This window comes from Orcinus orca, chromosome 16, assembly GCF_937001465.1.
Source record: "Orcinus orca chromosome 16, mOrcOrc1.1, whole genome shotgun sequence".
In the NCBI taxonomy this organism is placed as follows: domain Eukaryota; kingdom Metazoa; phylum Chordata; class Mammalia; order Artiodactyla; family Delphinidae; genus Orcinus; species Orcinus orca.
Window position 1 is genome coordinate 65,747,689 of NC_064574.1, and position 18,682 is coordinate 65,766,370.

An 18,682-nucleotide genomic window follows, 5' to 3' on the forward strand; every position below is an offset into this window, starting at 1 on the left:
TAAGAGATAGTTAAGAGCTACCTCACGAGGTTCTGGTAAGAATTCAATGTCGACAGCATGCGTGGTGAGTGAGATACTTGACAAGTGATAAGTGCAGAGTACAGATTATTCAACTCTGTTCTTTATTATTTGGGAGGCCTTGGAAGAGTTCTTTAACTTTTTTCAGCCTCAATGTCTTCATTTAAAAAATAGGGTTTGTGAAGATTATGAGAGTGCTCCAAAAGCCCTTGTAACATAAAAAATGTTCAATTAATATTAGCTGCCATGTTTCTTGGCTCATAATAAGTGCTTAATATCCTTATTAGCATTTTCTCCAACCTTTTCCTCTCTTGAATAACCTGCTGAAGTGTAAACTCCACCAGGAATCTTTGTTTTAATCATAACATGCCCCACGTGCCTAGAACAATGTCTGGCTAGAGAGTAGGTGCTCAACAAATATTCACTGAATGAACTTTCCTAAGACTTGCCTCTCCTAGCTCTTTGCTTGTTGCTAATGTCCTAGTTATCTGGCAATGAAAGCCACTCATACTTCTCTCCCCAAAGACCCCATGCAACTCTCTCTTCAGATGTAAATTCGAGAAGCTTCCACATTGCCTGATGGGAGGGGAGCCACTCAATCCAGAGGTGCTGGAACAGTGGAAAGTGCAAACTGGGCTAATGCTGTACGAGGGTTACGGACAGACAGGTGGTATGTTTAATGGACAAAGCTTAAGTTTAACCCTTCAACCCCAGGACTGCCAGCTGAGCCCCTGAAGTGCTCCCACCATGCTCTAAATTGTGATGGTGTTTCCCAAAACTTCTAAATTGCCCAATTACGTTTGACTGAAGGGGAATTATCATTACTCGGTGTTCCTGCCTCCTCCTCACACAGGATAAGTCTCAGAGGTGTTAGGGGTTGAAGAGGTTCAGAATTGAGTAGCTCATCTTTCCAGTGCACTGGGAAGGACCCCAGAGAGCCCCAGTGGGGAGTTACAAGGTGCACTTAATGGCACTCTTAGTCAAAAGGAGTGATTTTCAAAGTGTGGTCCTCAAACCAGCAGCATCAGTAGCACGCAGGAATTTGGCAGAAATACAAATTCTAATACCCCTGCCCCTTCCCTGACCTACAAATGAGAAACTGGGATGGGCCCAGCAATCTGTGTTTTAACAATGCTCCAGGTGGCTCTGAGGCACACTCGAGTTTGAGAACCACTAGTCTCAGATAATACATTTCAGAAGATGAGGCTGAATACTGGGAAAACCAGTCAAAGCTGGGTCTTGGATTTCATTGTCATGATATAGTTACAGAAAATGAAATTTTACATAGTTACATAAAACATGTCCTCTTAATAAGGAATAATTTGTGCCAATCAGAAAGGGCAAGAAATTAAACCAGGCTCAGTGGGGAAAGGGTACTACCCTATGATGTCCAGGTGGGTAATATCTAACTGGTTCAATAAAGAACCAGTTAGTGTTCAGCATTGGTCCAAATTCTTGATGTGTCTGAAAAGCAAATCTATCAATATAAATTGATTTTTTTTCCTGCAGGTAGTGAAAGCTTTTGTTGTCTTATCTGCACCCTTTAAATCATCCAACCCAGAGAAATTAACTCTTGAACTTCAGGATCATGTAAAAAAATCAACTGCACCTTACAAATACCCAAGAAAGGCAAGTATTGTGCACAAAAGTTAAGTGTGCGTTACCAAATGAGGATCTAAACTAGTAAGTATATAGATTTTATTAGCTTTTGACTTTATAGTAACTCATTATATAAGTAGAAGACAACTGTTTCAACTTTAGCCCTAAGAATTTTGCTTTAAAATATTTTATATTAGGACACTACAAATGTTTGAAGAACTAGAATCTTTGGTCAACTCTGCAATACTAAGTAAATACTAAGGATCCTTATCAGACTAATCAGTTTCATTCCATATGAGGAAAAAAAATTGTTTTTTTAAGACAGCAAATTGTTTTTAAAGACAGCACCTAACTTATCTATCATAGTACTCTTGGGCCATTACACACTCATAAATTCAAAGCATGTGCCTTTAAGTATCAAGTGACCAAATTTAAGGCTCCAGATGAAGATATTATCCAAAGAAACTGTGGAATCTTTCCTGAAACCTTCTTCTTCAAAGGAGGGATTTAAGCATAATTCTGTATAAAGACACACAGATGGCACTGCAATTTCCTTCTAGTCCTAGAATCCTATTAGTTGATACTGACTGATCCTCTACATGAGAATTCCATTTCCACTGCCATCATTTCAGCTAAAATGTAGTTAATTTCAACCTAAGAACTAGTTACATTTTCTCTATTCAATTCACTAAATTAGTGACTAGTTGCTTTTCAGAAATGTTTGAGGACATTTTAAAATACAGTAGTCATATCCTGAGGGAGAACAAAAGTAGTTTACTGTCAAGTCAGGGCATAAGGGGAAAATTGTATAAACTCAAAATTACCTCTAAAAATCTCCTTGGTAACCTCCAGGACCCAGCTCTTAAAAGGTCAAAAGCCAAGAATTAACTTGATGTTTCTCTTTGCATTTAGTTGTGGCCTCCATTTCACTGGGGCAGTAGAGACCCAGGTCTGGTTCGAACTGGAGGAAAGCAATAGAATAAAGGGATTGTTCTTCTGTCAAAGCATACAGGTGAATTTGCACTAAAAACCAGTATGATGGAGCTCCACTGTCATCTTTATATATAAGTGGAACAGTTTCTTGTGACCAAGGCATCCAATTAGCTTCAGTTAAGACAACACCCAGACCCTGAAACTCAATGCCAGAGTTTCATGAAAGCTCTCCCCTATTATACTGACAGTTGGGAGAGTAAAAATGGAATCAAGTGTCTCATAATATGTTTTTCCGTTGATTAGGTGGAATTTGTTAAAGAACTCCCAAAGATGATCACTGGGAAAATCAAACGCAACATTTTAAGAGACCATGAATGGGGTTGAACATAGCCTAACAAGAACACTGTGGTATTAAGTAGTTAACAGGGCTGCTTTCTTTTAGTCCTTGTTTCCTGATAATTCAGTGACTACTCTCTTAAAATGCTTAAGATTTTTCCCGGTTGAAAAATTCAACTGAATTTTTGTTTTGTACTTTGCCAAAACATAAATAAGTAAAAATCTAAAAATATTTGGGAAGAAAATTGTTACGCTGACCAAACAACAACTTGTAGTGTTTAAAATAGCAGGGCTCAAATGATTAATTAGAAAAGCACAATAGACAATGAATTTATCTACTACCTGATTAATTCAAAATAAAGATTAGAACTATTCTAACAGAAATGCTCAAGACAGAATTTCTTCTGCTTAAAATCTTTATATGCTACTAATTCTTTAAGGTGAATTAAAATATTAATGTTAAAGTGAGGAATGTAAAGAATTCAAAAGCCAATTAAATGAACTTAATTAAGTACTGTACTATATACATTTTGAAGCAAACTCACTGTAAAATATCTAATGCTTGAATAAGATACAAAACGCTTAAGAGTTTTTAGTTATTCAAGAGCAATTAATAAATTTTTGTATCTTTACTTTTTGGACAATGTACATGACTTTTGATACATAATTTGACATAAAAACATCTTTTATGATACATCTACTTTATGACAATAAAGCAAGAGATTTACAAAGAGGCAGAAAGAAAAAGGAGAGATAGAGAACACCAGTCTTTAGGGAACAAATTTATTTTGATTTTTCTGAAAACATCAGAAACTGAAAAACAAGCTGAATATCTGGCCATACCTAAAGCAAAATACAAGTAAAAATAACATTTAGAAACCATGTTTAACTAAAGGGAAACATGTTTTAAAATATCAAATTTAACACTCTTTCCTCCACAGAGCAAAACAAGTTTTACTAAACCACAACACTGGAGTTTAACTGACATAATTTTTTTTTTTTTTTTGCGGTACGCGGGCCTCTCACTGTTGTGGCCTCTCCCATTGCGGAGCACGGGCTCCGGATGCGCAGGCTCAGCGGCCATGGCTCACGGGCCCAGCCGCTCCGCGGCATGTGGGATCTTCCCGGACCGGGGCACGAACCCGTGTCCCCTGCATCGGCAGGCGGACTCTCAACCACTGTGCCACCAGGTGAAGCCCTGACATAATTTTTTTAAATAAAAATTAAAAGGACAAAAAGCACTCAATTCCCACCCTGGAATCTTGTCATTTATAGAATAACATGCTCAGATGTCAGTGAAAATAAACAGTTGGTAAACCTGAAAACAAATTTTTCAACGACTGAATTCAGATTCCAACAGAACACCGTACTACCTTACATTTGGGGAAGAATAGCTTTTGTCACACTAAGGTCTTACCAAATATTGATAAAAATAAATACAAAAGAGGATTAAAAACAAACTACTATATCAAAATCTTTCTGTAGAGTAGCAGCTTTCACAAAATAAAAGGAACCCAGTTCCACAGGGTTGTACGTTCTATAAGCATACAGCCAATTTTATTCCCAGAGTCTTGTACTATCAAAATAAAAGTATCTTTGTCTTGGAAAAAGTCTGATGAAGGCACCAAAATCCTATCATCCGTGTTCCCCCAATGACAGTTACAATGCTCCTATCATCCTTTCAAGATAACTTCCACTTATTAAGAGTTAACATTCTAAATATCTAAAGATATATAAGGAAGTTCCAGCCTCATCTGCATCAGCAAGGCCCTTTCTATTCTCTTTGCTCCTCCCAAATCCTTCGTTTTACCAGCAGGACCACTAGCTAGGAGGATAAAAATATATTTCCATGTTCACTAGCCAATAAACAAACATGGCCATTGGTGCAGGAAGACTTAACAATACTTCCGAACTTGTTAAAACTTAATAAAATCCAACTCCAAAAGCTAATTTCATGACCCCTTGGTATTCTCAATCCGGACATTTAATTTTGCAGCCCTCTTTGGTGTCTGTCTCTTCCATCTTTTTTCAGTTTTACCCTGGAGGAACCCTTGAAAAAACTTTCAAATTAAGGGGATCCTCAATGTATATGAGTGTGAGCACTAAGTTGAAAGATGCTCTTGTTTCACAGAAGTCCAGAACTGTCAGAAGAGGACTCTGAGTTCTTCCTCTTCTCTCAGTGAAGAAATCCCAGGCTGAGATTTTGGGAAAGGGTTCCTCACCCAGTCACACACCAGTGTTGGGAAAAGGAGGGGAAATGTTATTTAATTTGGTTTTGCAGTTCTGCAAGAGGAGTTTAAGTAAGACCTGAGACTTGTTGCTTTCTTCATTCTCAAACCCAAGTGGCTGTGGAAACATTTCAAGAGTGCCTTATGCAACATAATTATTCCAAAGAGTCAGTTTCTTTTAATCTAAGACTCCTGTCACTTTTAAGAAGAAACATTTTTCTCCAGGCCCTTGCAGAAAACTGTTCATTTGTTCTTGCAATGAAAAAAATGTCTTCTAAATAGACTAGTTTCTGTAGCCATTCTTCGTCTTCAAAGCATTTAGCAAAATCTGACCTAGTATTTTATTGTACTTATAATTTACTGGTAATTCACCTTTCAACTCACATATCCTGTAGAGAACTCCTCCTCTGGTAAGTACTGGATTTCTGTATGTAGGAGATTTATGTGCTCTTTGTTCAGGTTTTAGTTTTTTTTTTTTTTAAACATTCTTGCATAAAATGGATCTTTAATTAAGTTAACCATTTTTGCAACATTATTTAAAACTTTCTTCATTTCATCTCCAAGTTTTTAATATCAGCACTTCTCTGTGAAGAAAGCAGTGTGCTGTAACATAAACGTCAGGATTTTCTTTTACTAAAATGAGGTAAAACTTGTCATGGAGCCAGCCACTGATGGGGCACCAGGTGTACAGATGGCAGACTGTTGTTTTTCAGATATGAAGACCTATTAAATTTATACTGACCATTGTTTTGGGAGGCTCCTAGCAGGCGAAAGTTTCCTTGAATTTCCTCATAATTTACAAATCTTGCTATAGCATGACAAATATTCATGAAATCTGTTGATTCATCAGCAACTGCTGCTGCTTTTAAACAAAACCTCTTTAGTATCATGTGACATAAGTCAATTTATTACATTGAGAGAAAAGTCTTTTCAATTTCTTGTACTGCTTCTTGACCTAGCATTTTAATGTTGGTACTGTTAGATTCTTACCAACTATGTGAATTTTTCTTTCCTGGAAAAAGTTCTGCTACTACATAATTTGCTTCCTAAACCTTTTCACTGAACATGATTTTTTGAACAAAAGCTTTACTGTCTTGATATTCCAAAGCCATTAAAATAATTGTCTTTATTTGTCAGGGAGCTATGATTTATAGTTACAACTGCTGAAGCAAATGTTCTGTTTGTAAGTTGCATTTCACAAAGGATATGGAATGGAACAGCTTGAATAAGTCCATTTACATTGTAAAGTAGCTTACACTGTAAAGAATTTGCGTGCCTTGCTGCACTAGCATACTGTAATAGCTCAGAAGATTAATTCTTCATAACTAACCTCATCAGAAATATCTGTAATTTTATGCCTAGAATGAACACTTCTATCTCACACCTTGCCTCCAAAAATTGCAGCAATGCACCATCAGATTTGGTTGTAACAAATGTTACGAAAACATAAAAATGGGCATAGCTTCCACTGCAGGGAGCGCGGGTTCAATCCCTGGTTGTCGAACTAAGATCCCACATGCCTCGCGGAGCAGCCAAAGAAAAACGCGGGCGGGGCATAAAAACTAAACAAGAAAATCACAAAAGGTACAGAAACTTCACAAAACAATACACTTCTAACCTATATGGCCCATGTTTTTGCAATGTTTACAACAAAGTGGCAGGGGACAGCTGAGCTGCAAAATGCAAAATTCCTTCCTTAGAATGAAAATTTCCCTCTGAGTTTCGATTCACAGAGCTTGCTCACTCCCATAAGTCAGCTGGCAGTGCAGAAGCGGGGGAGTGGGGAGGGTAATCAAGAGGGAGAGGCCAACATCATCCTCCCGCCACCCTCCGCTCTGTGTAGTAGTGTTCACCAATTTATCCATAGCCTCTTCTAGCTCAACCAAATGCACACTGCCATACAGGGCTGAAAGATCTCTAACAAAGCTATTAACGGGGCTGCTCAATTATTGTGAGTACAGCATTATGCAGCACACAAACTCAAAAACAATATTTTTAGTAACAATTTTATATAGAATCCCAGCAACATCTCACAGGACCGCAGTTGAGAAATCCACCTCTAACACCAAATGATTTCTTTTCCTATGAAAGGTCATTTCCATGTGACTCAGATCCTTCTGTGACTTGACTTGCAAGTTCAGGTTTAGCGGCCCCCTCACTCACCACAAGTGTCTCAGATACTGGTTCTGTCTGACCCAGCTCCTCACTATCCTCTGGTACCACCTGCTGGTTATTTTTTCCTTCTGCTGCGTCCTTTTGATTTGATTTGTCACCAGATTCCAGTTTAGCTTCTTTCCCATTTCCTGTTAGCGCTGCCTGCTTTGCATTAAGCTGTGACGAGTCCTTGGCACTCTTCACCACCTCCTGGAGATTGTATTTTCTGAACAACGTGTAATCTTTCACAACACTCAGGCAACAGACAGCTTTAATGATTTCTACTACCACTGTGTACTGTGGATTGGTAAGATCTACTTTATTTTCCGAATTGAGGCTGCCTACTATTCCTGTAACAAAAATAACAGGAAAACAGGCTAAGAAGGATACCTTTAAGCTTGGCAGATACAAAAACAATCTTTAATCTCCTCGTATTTAGAATTTGTTAAAACAATATGTATATACTAGTCCACTCATCAAATTCCACTCTTCTACATGGACTTCCATCAAATTCCCTGAATGCTTTCAATAAATAAATACGAATAAAATCCTGAGACATTTAACAACAGCACTTTTTTCCCCAAAGAAAATTCAATCTTGATTTGGAAAAGACTTTAGTATCTAACTACCAAAAAAAATCTCATACCCAACATACTGAAAAATTAGGTTTGATATTATTTAAGAGCATTTTAATATACTTGTTCTACACTCAAAAATGTAAGCCTTAAATCTCAAAAAAAAAGAAATCTTATAAACAAGTATTTACCGTGGCACACCTATGTAAAATCACTAAGAGAAACATACCTGCCAATTCTTTGATAACTTCTTCTCTATTCATGTGACTGTTATTTCGAGATTTATATACAATCTGAAATGTCCCTTTGTTTGGAGCTTTAAACCAGGGTTCCAAAAATGTTTCTGCATATTTTTTCATATCTTCTAAGAAAGCCTTGCATGTGCCTGAGATGGGTAACATTCGTAGAATAACCCGAGTCTTCTTTTTCTTGGTTTTGTATATATCTTGGAGAATATGATGCACCAATTTCTCAGGTTCTAAAAGAAAAAGAAAAACTCAGCACAGAACAAACAGGTAAGTTTAAGAGTTCTCATTTTAAACTCTTCAAACTCTCTAAAATGAATTTTCATTGGCAGTGACATAAATTGACAGTAGAGTAGAAAAAATCATCATAATGAATTTTAAACAAGTTTAACCAACCATTTTTCCCAATTAATATTTCTTTGGTGCCTACTCTGTATTAATACTGTATCTCATATTTTAACTCTGCTTTTATCAAAAACAATTGTTCTTGAAGACACTGGAGTTAACTTATTTGTGATGTCTAATTTATCTGATGACAACACCATGCTGTTGTTTTCCTGTATCAGCAGCAACTATTGAAGTAATAAACATTAAATAGTACATGCTTTTCTACAAAAACAAAACAAAAATCTGCAAGTCACTTAAAAAGATTTAATCAATCCATTAGCTAAGTTTGTACAGAAGTCTAGATTTCAGACCTCAGAGGAGCCCCAGAGCCATGAATGCACAAGATCATAATGTAGTACTCAGGAGGCATCCTGACTATATACGAGTCTGTTTTGGGCTGCTCAATGTTTTCAGTATTTTTAAAGTAGTTAGCTACATTTAAAAACCTAGAAACTTCTCCAGATTTCCAACTTCTTTTGAAAAATCAGAAGATCTGGCTCCCCTAAGACTACATTCCCAAATGACTGGAGCCATTCCAAACTGCCTGGGGTTGAGTAGCAGCTGCTCCTTTTAGACAGAACCGTGTACTCTTGTTTTGCCTAAAGTTACATACAGATAAAGTGGCAAAGCCAGGTTTCTGTTCCTAAGCCCTATGTCCACCACCCCATTCTACCTCTCCATATGCCTAGTGCTAACACAGTGTAGAGAGGATGCAATCAAATGATTAACTGAGCCATGCCCATCAAGCCATTTTGTAGGCAGTGTTCTCGGAGACAGGTGTCCAGATATTACAGGATCAATCATCTTAAAATGTATTAGTCAGACACACCTATCCCAAGTGTCCTGATGAAGACGACATTATTTGCTCCACTCTCCACTGACTGGAATCTTCTCAGCCTCATCTCTGTAGACGCCTTAATGTCACCAACTTCTTTCTTCAAGGCGGCCTCCACATCATCATCTTCTGCGTCACTTCCAGAGGGTTGCTGATCCTTGTCTGCAAACTGTTTGCATAAAACTAATGAGCAGAAATGCCACAACAGCTTATGTTAAAAGCTCTTAATTAACTACTCATGTGAAACCCCCAGTGGCAGATGATTCAATATTGACAATAAAGCTTTTTATTCAGACACCATTCCCTCCAAAATGTGGAGGAAGAAGGAAGTTCACTCAGACTGTGGTACATATCATTTGAAAATGTTTTCTAAAGCATCTTGACAGTCTGGGGCAGAGGGAAATGTGCTCGTCAGATGAATCATTTCAGGGTGGACCTTAATCCTATCAATAGATATGACTGCACCTGATATGACACTCTCCTTTCATGAGACTGAACCGAATAGTTATGAAGTTAAAAATCCTTACTCCTGTTCTACTGAAATAGTTCAAGAACTTGCTCAAGCTGTCGGTGTAGACAAGACATGCACTTGTTGCCCACTCGGCTCCACTAATGGGATTGCCAATCAGGCACTAATGGTAATTTTACACATTTATGGAGATTTTATTGTATACCAGGATATTATTTTATATACATATGAAATTTTTTTTTTTTTGGCGGTACGCGGGCCTGTCACTGCTGTGGCCTCTCCCGTTGCAGAGCACAGGCTCCGGACGCGCAGGCTCAGCCGCCATGGCTCACGAGCTCAGCCGCTCCGCGGCACGTGGGATCTTCCCGGACCGGGGCACGAACCTGTGTCCCCTGCATCGGCAGGCGGACTCTCAACCACTGCGCCACCTGGGAAGCCCCATATGCAATTATTTTAGCCAACCTTCTTAAGTCCTATCATTATTCTCTTTTTTACCTAGCTCAGCAGAATTAATAACATGCCTATCCCCTGAGCTAGTAAATGACAGTACGTGAATTTAAATGCCCTCTGTACTATGCTCCTCCACTTAATTCCTTGGGGTGTGCATGTGTGTACTGGTCCAAATCCTAAGCCAATAATATAATTATTTCCAAAATGGGACAATGAGACTTTATACGGTATTGTTTCAAAAAGTTCTTACTTTTTGAAATGTATTTTTATATGCATTTGAGAAGTAACTAGCAAGTACTAAAAACACTATTTTAGAGATGTTATTGCTTAGGACAAACACATTACTACAGCCATAATGTTCAAATGGTGGTAAGGTATGGCAAAAACCTTAAGGACGAATGAAGTGTGCCCTTGTGAACTTGAACCAGCTAGTACCTACCTAACCTACTTCAACCTCAGTGTCCCGGTGAGCAACACTTCACAAAGCTACGATGAGAAGTAAATGTTTCTGAAAGAGCTTCAGAAACAAGGCCTGAACCGCAGGAAGCAATCTATACATGGGAGCAACCGTGATTAATGATGGGGAAAAAAAGCCCAAAGTGCAAACATTTAAGCACAAGACCGGGTAGGGGTCGGGAGCCGAGGCCTTGCGGGGGGGCGGAGAGGACACAGAGGCGAGGACACACCCCTTCACCGCCACTCAAGCAGCCAACCTCGCGCATGCGTATACAGGGAGCCGGCCTGCCACCCTTCCCTCCTCCCTCAAGCCCGCCCTCCCCGGGGCTGGTACCTTTTCTGGACCATACATGTCGTCTCCGTATTCGTTGAGCAGGCTGTAGGCCTCCTCCACGCACTTGCGCTCGTTCATGTTACAGGTGATGAGAATGCCCTGTAGCCCGGGCTCCAGCTGCCGGGGCCCGCCGCCATCGCAGCGCCGAGCCCGTTTGGCCTGCACGTACTGAGCCTTGCCTTTGCGCTTCCCGCCGCCAGGCTGAGGAGACTGCTGCACGGGGGACGCCATGGTACGTGAGAGCTGAGGCAAGCAAGAAACGCGCTTTTCCACGGCCCTCGCGCCCTCAGTTTTGCTGGCGCGGGCTGATTACGTCAGGTGTGCGCGATGACCTCACCTAGTCCCGCCTCCAAGCCTCATTTCCGGCTCCGCCGGGTCTTAAAGCCGGTGGGCGGCAGGCTGTCGAGAGGTGGCGTGAGGCCCGAGCCTCGCCAGGATTGACAGGCACTCGCTTTCACCTCACCGCCGGAAAAAGGGGTTTCCCTAGAGAAGTGGCCTGCCTGCCGCAGGTGGAGGCGGCTTTGCGCGTCCAGTATCAGCGGCTTTGCAGCCATTCCAAAAGTGGGGGTAGTAGCACTTTCCAGAACGTTGATGCCGGTTCAAGCCTCCTAGATTCCGCAACCATCCTTGGCATCTGTTCCCCCAACCTCCCCTATAATTCTGTCAGCTTCCCAAAAGTTCCCAATAAATTCCTTTTCAGCCTAAACTTGCCAGAATATGTTTCTATGTGACTTACAACCAAGAATGGTGGTTTGTCCCACTGCTTTCTCTGGGGGTTTATCCCTAGTCTCAGCAACTATCATGTTAATATATTCTTTCAAATACCGTTGAAAAGATGCCACTCGAAGAATGTGTTCAGGAGGAGTAAGTGGTCCCCACACTCAGCCCCAACTACTCCTCAGGTACAAAGTTGTTGCCAGATTTCAGTTACTACAAATCCTAGAGGAGGTGATCTGCAAAAGGGGCACTGACCTGAGAGTCAATAATCTTTGATTCTAACCCCAGATTTACCATTATTTCCAAAAATCTTATCACCATCTCATTTTGTCTTTCATCTTTGCTTCTGCCTTTACTTTTCAGAGTGTCATCTGTGGAGATTGCATAGCATATATTTCTGGAGGTCCTGAGTTGCTTGTGAAAGGCAGTCTCATTACGCTGGCCTTGCTGTGGTGTCAGGAGGCATAGAGAGAGCTGGCTGGAAAACTTTTTTCTTTTCATCCTCAGTGCCTAGCATAATGCCTTGCCCATAGTAGGTGCTCGAAAATGTTTTTGAATTGAATTCCACCCAAAAAATGTTCAATAAACAAAAAAGGTTAAGACTCATGCTGTTGAAAGGGCAAGTACGCCCCAGTCCTGATCCCATTAAACCATGTCATAGAAGCTGGAAAACAGCATTGGTCTCCCCCAGAACCTCTCTTTCACTAGGTGAATTTCAGTTGCCCATACACTACCCTCTGTCGTTAGGATCTTAGAAGTTAGCATAAGATAAAAGTTAAGATATGTAGTTTGACCCCTAAGCATATTTGAGTCCTACATGCTGGAGGTGCAAATCAGGAGGCAAACTTGAAAACCAAACTCTGTTGTATTTCACGTTTGCTATATTGGGAGAAACCCTATTAGGTGAGAGAAATATGCAAACTTGCAACCCCCACTCTAGATATCAGAATTATATAAATTTCCCCCTCATCCAGTGGCAACTTCACATTGACACTTCCACTTTCTTCTGAACTAGGCCCTTAATCCAGCTCTAAATAACTCAGCCTGTGTTTATTCTTGATTTTTCTTTATTCTTTTTCATTTTTTTCTTCATGACTATGACTTCATTATTTCATTTAGAGAGAGATTTCCTTGGCAATGCTGGAAACACAATTGTACACAGTTTCTGCTTATGTGAACTTTCACCTCCTTAGGGCACCAATCATGGTCAGTGGACTAATATCTATCACTGGACACTACGGGCTCTATGATGTGCCTTGTAAACCCCTCTTCTGACTCCTGTATTTGTGTTTTTTAAAGAAGAAATGTTGACATTATAGAAAGTGGCACTTGACATCTTGTGGAGTGTATAATGGTGCTCTGAGGAATTTGCCTTTTATTCTAACTAACCTATTTGCTTCACATATTCAGGAGGGCTTACAGTCCAACAAGTGAGGGGTTGGTGTAAGACATTCTAAATTTCCTTTTGCTTTATCTTCCTAATCTTCAAAGTTACTACCATTTAACTTATACTTGTATGTTCAGTACAGAATCCGTTCTGGCCCTGAGCACCACACTCTTAGATACCCTTCATGTTCTGACCTCGCTATCCATCCAGGGTTTCCTGCCTTATTCTCTTGATACCCAGCATCTTCAGATAATAGATGTTCTGATACTGAACCCCAGTATCCTCCTGACTTGATTGCTCAACACCTGCCACCTTCAGAGTCGGTATCATGTAAGATTTAAGAGCCCAAATTCTAAAGTCAAATCAAGTTCAAATCCCAGTTCTGCCATGCCCAGGCTGTGGAAGTCTGAGCAAGTTACCTAAGTCAAGTTTCTTCATTGACTTTAATGGAAAACACTTTAATGGAAATGATAATACCCACATCATGGGCTACTGGGAAAATTCATTAAGGTCAGGCATGACAAGTGCTAAGTTCACAGTTACTGTTCAACCAATGTGGACTTGAAAACAGTTGTGGCTCATCAAAGCCTAGATTTTTTTTTTTTTTTTGGCACTAGTATCCATTCCCCAATCCAGTCTCCTAAATTCATTATTTATTTCTTAATCTCTTATTTCAATGTTTCTTTTGTATGTGTAACGTATTGAAAGTTAAATTTAATCCTTTTAGGAAAGAAGCTAGAAGGGAAATAAATCAAAAAATAAAATAGTGCAAAGTAAAATAAGATAAAATACATAACATGCCCTTACCTCTGCCCTTACCTCTGCCAATTGGCTCCTGCCAATATTTTTTTTTTTCCTGCCAATATTTGATTGAATGACACCCCAGGTGTTTCACTGGATTTGTCTCCTTAGCTGACAGCGGTTGTGTCATACTTGCACTTTCGTTACACCTGCAAGCTACTTAAGAAAGATGTCCAACAGACTCATCCCACAGGCTGGAACCTAAATTTGAACGCATGTGAACTTGGGTCTATCCCTGGAGAACCACATTTGGCCTGGCTCTTTGCTCCTATGTGTCTCTTCACTCAGCCCTACTGGGTGTTCAAAACTCCTGATCCTGGCCTCCCCCAGTTTGCTTCATCCCACCATTGCTGGAGTCTCAATTTTGACAGGTATGCTTCTCTAAGGCAAATTTTGCATTTTGTGGACCTAGGTTCTTAAAGGCAAAAGTGAATGAATCTTTTTTTTCCTCCAATTTTCTTCTCCAATTTTATACCCTATACATGTATGAATCTTTCTTAAAACTTTTCCTGACGTTTCATGGGTACTTTCTCCCTACTCATTTGAGATTTTGTTTAATAATCTACATTTAAATTTAGTTGTTTTATTATTTAGTTCTACTTCTTTGAGTATTTCTAGATCCCCCTCCTGCTTCTTACTTCCACTTTATTATTTAATTTATTTTTATTTTTGGCTGCATTGGGTCTTCGTTGCTGCACACGGGCTCTCTCTAGTTGCAGCGAGTGGGGACTACTCCTGGCTGTGGTACGTGGTGCTTCTCATTGTGGTGGCCTTTCCTATTGTGGAGCACAGGCTCAGTAGTTGTGGCACGTGGGCTCAGTAGTTGTGGCTCACAGGTTCTAGAGCGCAGGCTCAGTAGTTGTGGCGCACGGGCTTAGTTGCTCCGTGGTATGTGGGATCTTCCCGGACCAGGGCTTGAACCCGTGTCCCCTGCATTGGCAGGCGGATTCTTTTTCTTTTTTTTTTTTTTAACATCTTTATTGGAGTATAATTGCTTTACAATGGTGTGTTCGTTTCTGCTTTATAACAAAGTGAATCAGTTATACATATACATATGTTCCCATATCTCTTGCATCTCCCTCCCTCCCACCCTCCCTATCCCACCCCCCTAGGTAGTCACGAAGCACTGAGCTGATCTCCCTGTGTTATGCGGCTGTTTCCCACTAGCTATCTATTTTACGTTTGGTAGTGTATATATGTCCATGCCACTCTCTCACTTTGTCCCAGCTTACCCTTCCCCCTCCCCATATCCTCAAGTCCATTCTCCAGTAGGTCTGTGTCTTTATTCCTGTCTTGCCCCTAGGTTCTTCATGACCTTTTTTTTTTTTCTCAGATTCCATATACATGTGTTAGCATACAGTATTTGTTTTCCTCTTTCTGACTTACTTCACTCTGTATGACAGACTCTAGGTCCATCCACCTCACTACAAATAACTCAATTTCGTTTCTTTTTATGGTTGAGTAATATTCCATTGTATATATGTGCCACATCTTCTTTATCCATTCATCTGTTAATGGACACTTAGGTTGCTTCCATGTCCTGGCTATTGTAAATGGAGCTGACAGGCAGATTCTTAACCACTGCACCACCAGGGAAGCCCCTTACTTCCACTTTAATCAATGCTCCTAAGAATGAATCCCTAATGGTAGAATCTCAGGCAGTTTTATAACTTAGAAATGTTTCCATTTGCAATTCCAATCATACTATGAACTGCACATTCCACCAATACATAACACTAGTCTTGAATAATACACTAATGCAAGAAGTATAAATTCAGAGTAGGTATAGTATGTATTGGGTTGGCCAAAGTAAAATGTTACGGAAAACCCTGAACGAACTTTTTGGCCAGCCCAATATTTAGGAGCCCAGGGTAACTCAGGTATAGAGGATCTTTTAGCACAGATGAGGCCAAATAAGAATGATCTACATGAGTACTCAGTTTGAATAATTTGTATTTAAATTAAAAATTGGAGGGAAGTTGGAACTTCCTTGGTGGTCCAGCAGTTGACTCCATGCTCCCAATGCAGGGGGCCTGGGTTCAATCCCTGGTCAGGGAATTAGATCCTGCATACTGCAACTAAAGATCCCACGTGCTGCAACTAAAGATCCTGCATGCCACAATGAGGATCCCACATGCCACAACTAAGAACTGGCACAGCCAAATAAATATTTTTTTTAATTGAAGGGAAGTCAATTAGAATACAGCATTCAGTGTACAGATGAACAGAGAGACAAACTGATTGGGAACACACTTGGAAAGTCCAACAGTCTTGGGTTTAAATACTAACTCCACTACTTTGCTAGCCTTATGACCTTGGGAAAGTTAACTGCTCTGAACTTCGTGTTCCTCATCTGTAAAATGGGAATAGCTATAATATACACCTTATAGGTCATTGTGAGTATTGACTAATTCATGCCAGTCTCAGATAAAAATATTCAATAAATGTTAGCTGCTGCTGTTTCATTGTAGCTGTTGCTAATTGGAAGGTTTGATGAGGGTAATTTTTATCAAACCAGAATTGAGTTTAAGGCCCAGGCTTTTTGTGTTGGTCAGTTGGCCCTGAAGTATCTCCAGTCACCCTTTACTGATTCCCAGGACCTGAGAGATACCTTATTATATCTTAGTGTGTGAATATGGAAAGATTTACAAGATACATTGGAAACTGGGGATAAAAGTCAAAGTGAGGTATGTGTAGTATGAACCAATTCATGTTTTAAAAGGAAATATATATGTGCATATAAGATGAATGGATAAAGAAGATGTGGCACATATATACAGTAGAATATTACTCAGCCATAAAAAGAAACGAAATTGAGTTATTTGTAGTGAGGTGGATGGACCTAGAGTCTGTCGTACAGAGTGAAGTAAGTCAGAAAGAGAAAGACAAATACCGTACGCTAACACATATATATGGAATTTAAGGGAAAAAAAATGTCATGAAGAACCTAGGGGTAAGACAGGAATAAAGACAGACCTACTAGAGAATGGACTTGAGGATATGGGGAGGGGGAAGGGTAAGCTGTGACAAAGTGAGAGAGTGGCATGGACATATATACACTACCAAACGTATAATAGCTAGTGGGAAGCAGCCGCATAGCACAGGGAGATCAGCTCGGTGCTTTGTGATCACCTAGAGGGGTGGGATAGGGAGGGTGGGAGGGAGGGAGACGCAAGAGGGAAGAGATATGGGAACATATGTATATGTATAACTGATTCACTTTGTTATAAAGCAGAAACGAACACACCATTGTAAAGCAATTATACTCCAATAAAGATGTAAAAAATAAATATATATGTGTGTGTGTGTGTGTGTGTGTGTGTTTAAATGAAATACTACTCAGCCATAAAAAGGAATGAAATCCTGCGATTTGTGACAACATGGATTGACCTTGAGGGTATTATGCTAAGTAAAATAAGGCAGACAGAGAAAGACAAATACCATATGATTTCACTCATATGTGGAATATAAAACAAACAAACAAATAAAATAAATGAAAAGAAACTCATAGATGCAGAGAACCAAACAGTGGTTACCAGAGGGTAAGGGGGTTTAGGGTGGGTGAAATGCAAAAGGAGTCAACTGTGTGCTGATGGATGGTAACTAGTCTTATGGTAGTGATCACTCTGTAGTGTACACAGATGTTGAACTATAATACTGTACACCTGAAAATTATATCATTAAAAAAATATCGGGGCCCCAGAGACCTGTGGGACTATCACCAAAAAAAAAAAGAAAAAAAATGTAACATTTGTATCATCAGAATCCCAGAAGTTGAGAAAGCTAGGGCAGGGCTGCAAAATTACTCCAAGAAAGAATGGTTAAAAAGTTCTAAACTTTGGCAAGAAAAATAACCTATAGAATTTAGCAATATATAAAAATAATTATACACCAGGACCAAGTGGGGTTTATTCCAAGGAAGCAAGGCTGTTCAATATTTGAAAATCAATCAATGTAATCTACCTTATTAACAGGCTAAAGAAGAAAAATCACATGATGGTATTAATTGGTGCAGAATAGGCATTTGCCAAAATTTAAGACTTATTCATAATAAAAACTCTCTGGAAAATAGGAATGGTGTAGGAGAACTTCCTACACTTGATCAAGTTTTTTGTACATACTCTTTATCAAGTTGAACATGAAAGACTGAATGTTTTCCCACTAATATCAGGAACAAGGTAGGGATGTCTGCTCTCGACACGCTTAATCAACATAGTGCTGGAAATTCTAGGCAGTCTAGTAAGGCAAGAAAAGGAAGTAAAAGGCATATAGATCTAAAAGGAAGAAGTAAGCCTGTCCCTATTTGCAGATGATATAATTATCTACATGGACAATCCCAAGGAATCAACAACAAAAAAACTCCTAGAACTAAAAGGGGGCCAATAAATTCCTCATTTTGTTTAAGTGAATTTGACTTGGGTTTTTGTCATTTGTAACTCAGTCATTTATTTATTTATTTACCCATCAAATATTTATTGAATGCCTAAAATTTGCCAACAACTGTTCTAGGCAATAGTGATACGTCCGCAAACAAAACAAACGCTTACTCATGAGGGTGGTAGTAAGAGATGTAAAAAGTTAAAACAGGTTAAAGAGACAAAAATGAGGGATGCTATTTTAGAAAATGTGATAGGGAAGACCTCTTTGATAGGACATCTCATACAATGAGGGATCTGGTAAAGGGGATATCCCAGGGAAGAGTGTTCTAGGCAGTGGGAACTGTAAGTTCAAAGATCCCAAGGCCGGGACATGTGTATG

At 39.6% G+C, this 18,682-nt stretch overlaps 1 protein-coding gene across 1 annotated transcript; it reads right to left on the minus strand.

Moving 5' to 3' along the window:
• Positions 1–3,655: 3,655 nt before the first annotated feature.
• On the minus strand, positions 3,656–13,738 carry THUMPD1 (THUMP domain containing 1). The gene is made up of 4 exons (XM_004268544.4): positions 11,020–13,738; positions 9,305–9,479; positions 8,073–8,321; positions 3,656–7,618 (listed from the first exon to the last, which is right to left on the minus strand). Exons 1-4 carry the CDS (start codon positions 11,248–11,250, stop codon positions 7,197–7,199), a joined length of 1,077 nt encoding a protein of 358 aa, XP_004268592.1. The 5' UTR covers positions 11,251–13,738; the 3' UTR covers positions 3,656–7,196.
• Between the last annotated feature and the right edge of the window lie 4,944 nt (positions 13,739–18,682).

Excerpts from the sequence above, each read along its gene's own strand:
- THUMPD1 (XM_004268544.4), bottom strand. The coding sequence starts at position 11,250 with ATGGCGTCCCCCGTGCAGCAGTCTCCTCAGCCTGGCGGCGGGAAGCGC. Across the intron at positions 8,322-9,304 it reads CATCAGGACACTTGGGATAG|AACCTGAGAAATTGGTGCAT; the intron begins GTGTGTCTGACT and ends TTTTTCTTTTAG. Across the intron at positions 7,619-8,072 it reads AGTTATCAAAGAATTGGCAG|GAATAGTAGGCAGCCTCAAT; the intron begins GTATGTTTCTCT and ends TTTTTGTTACAG.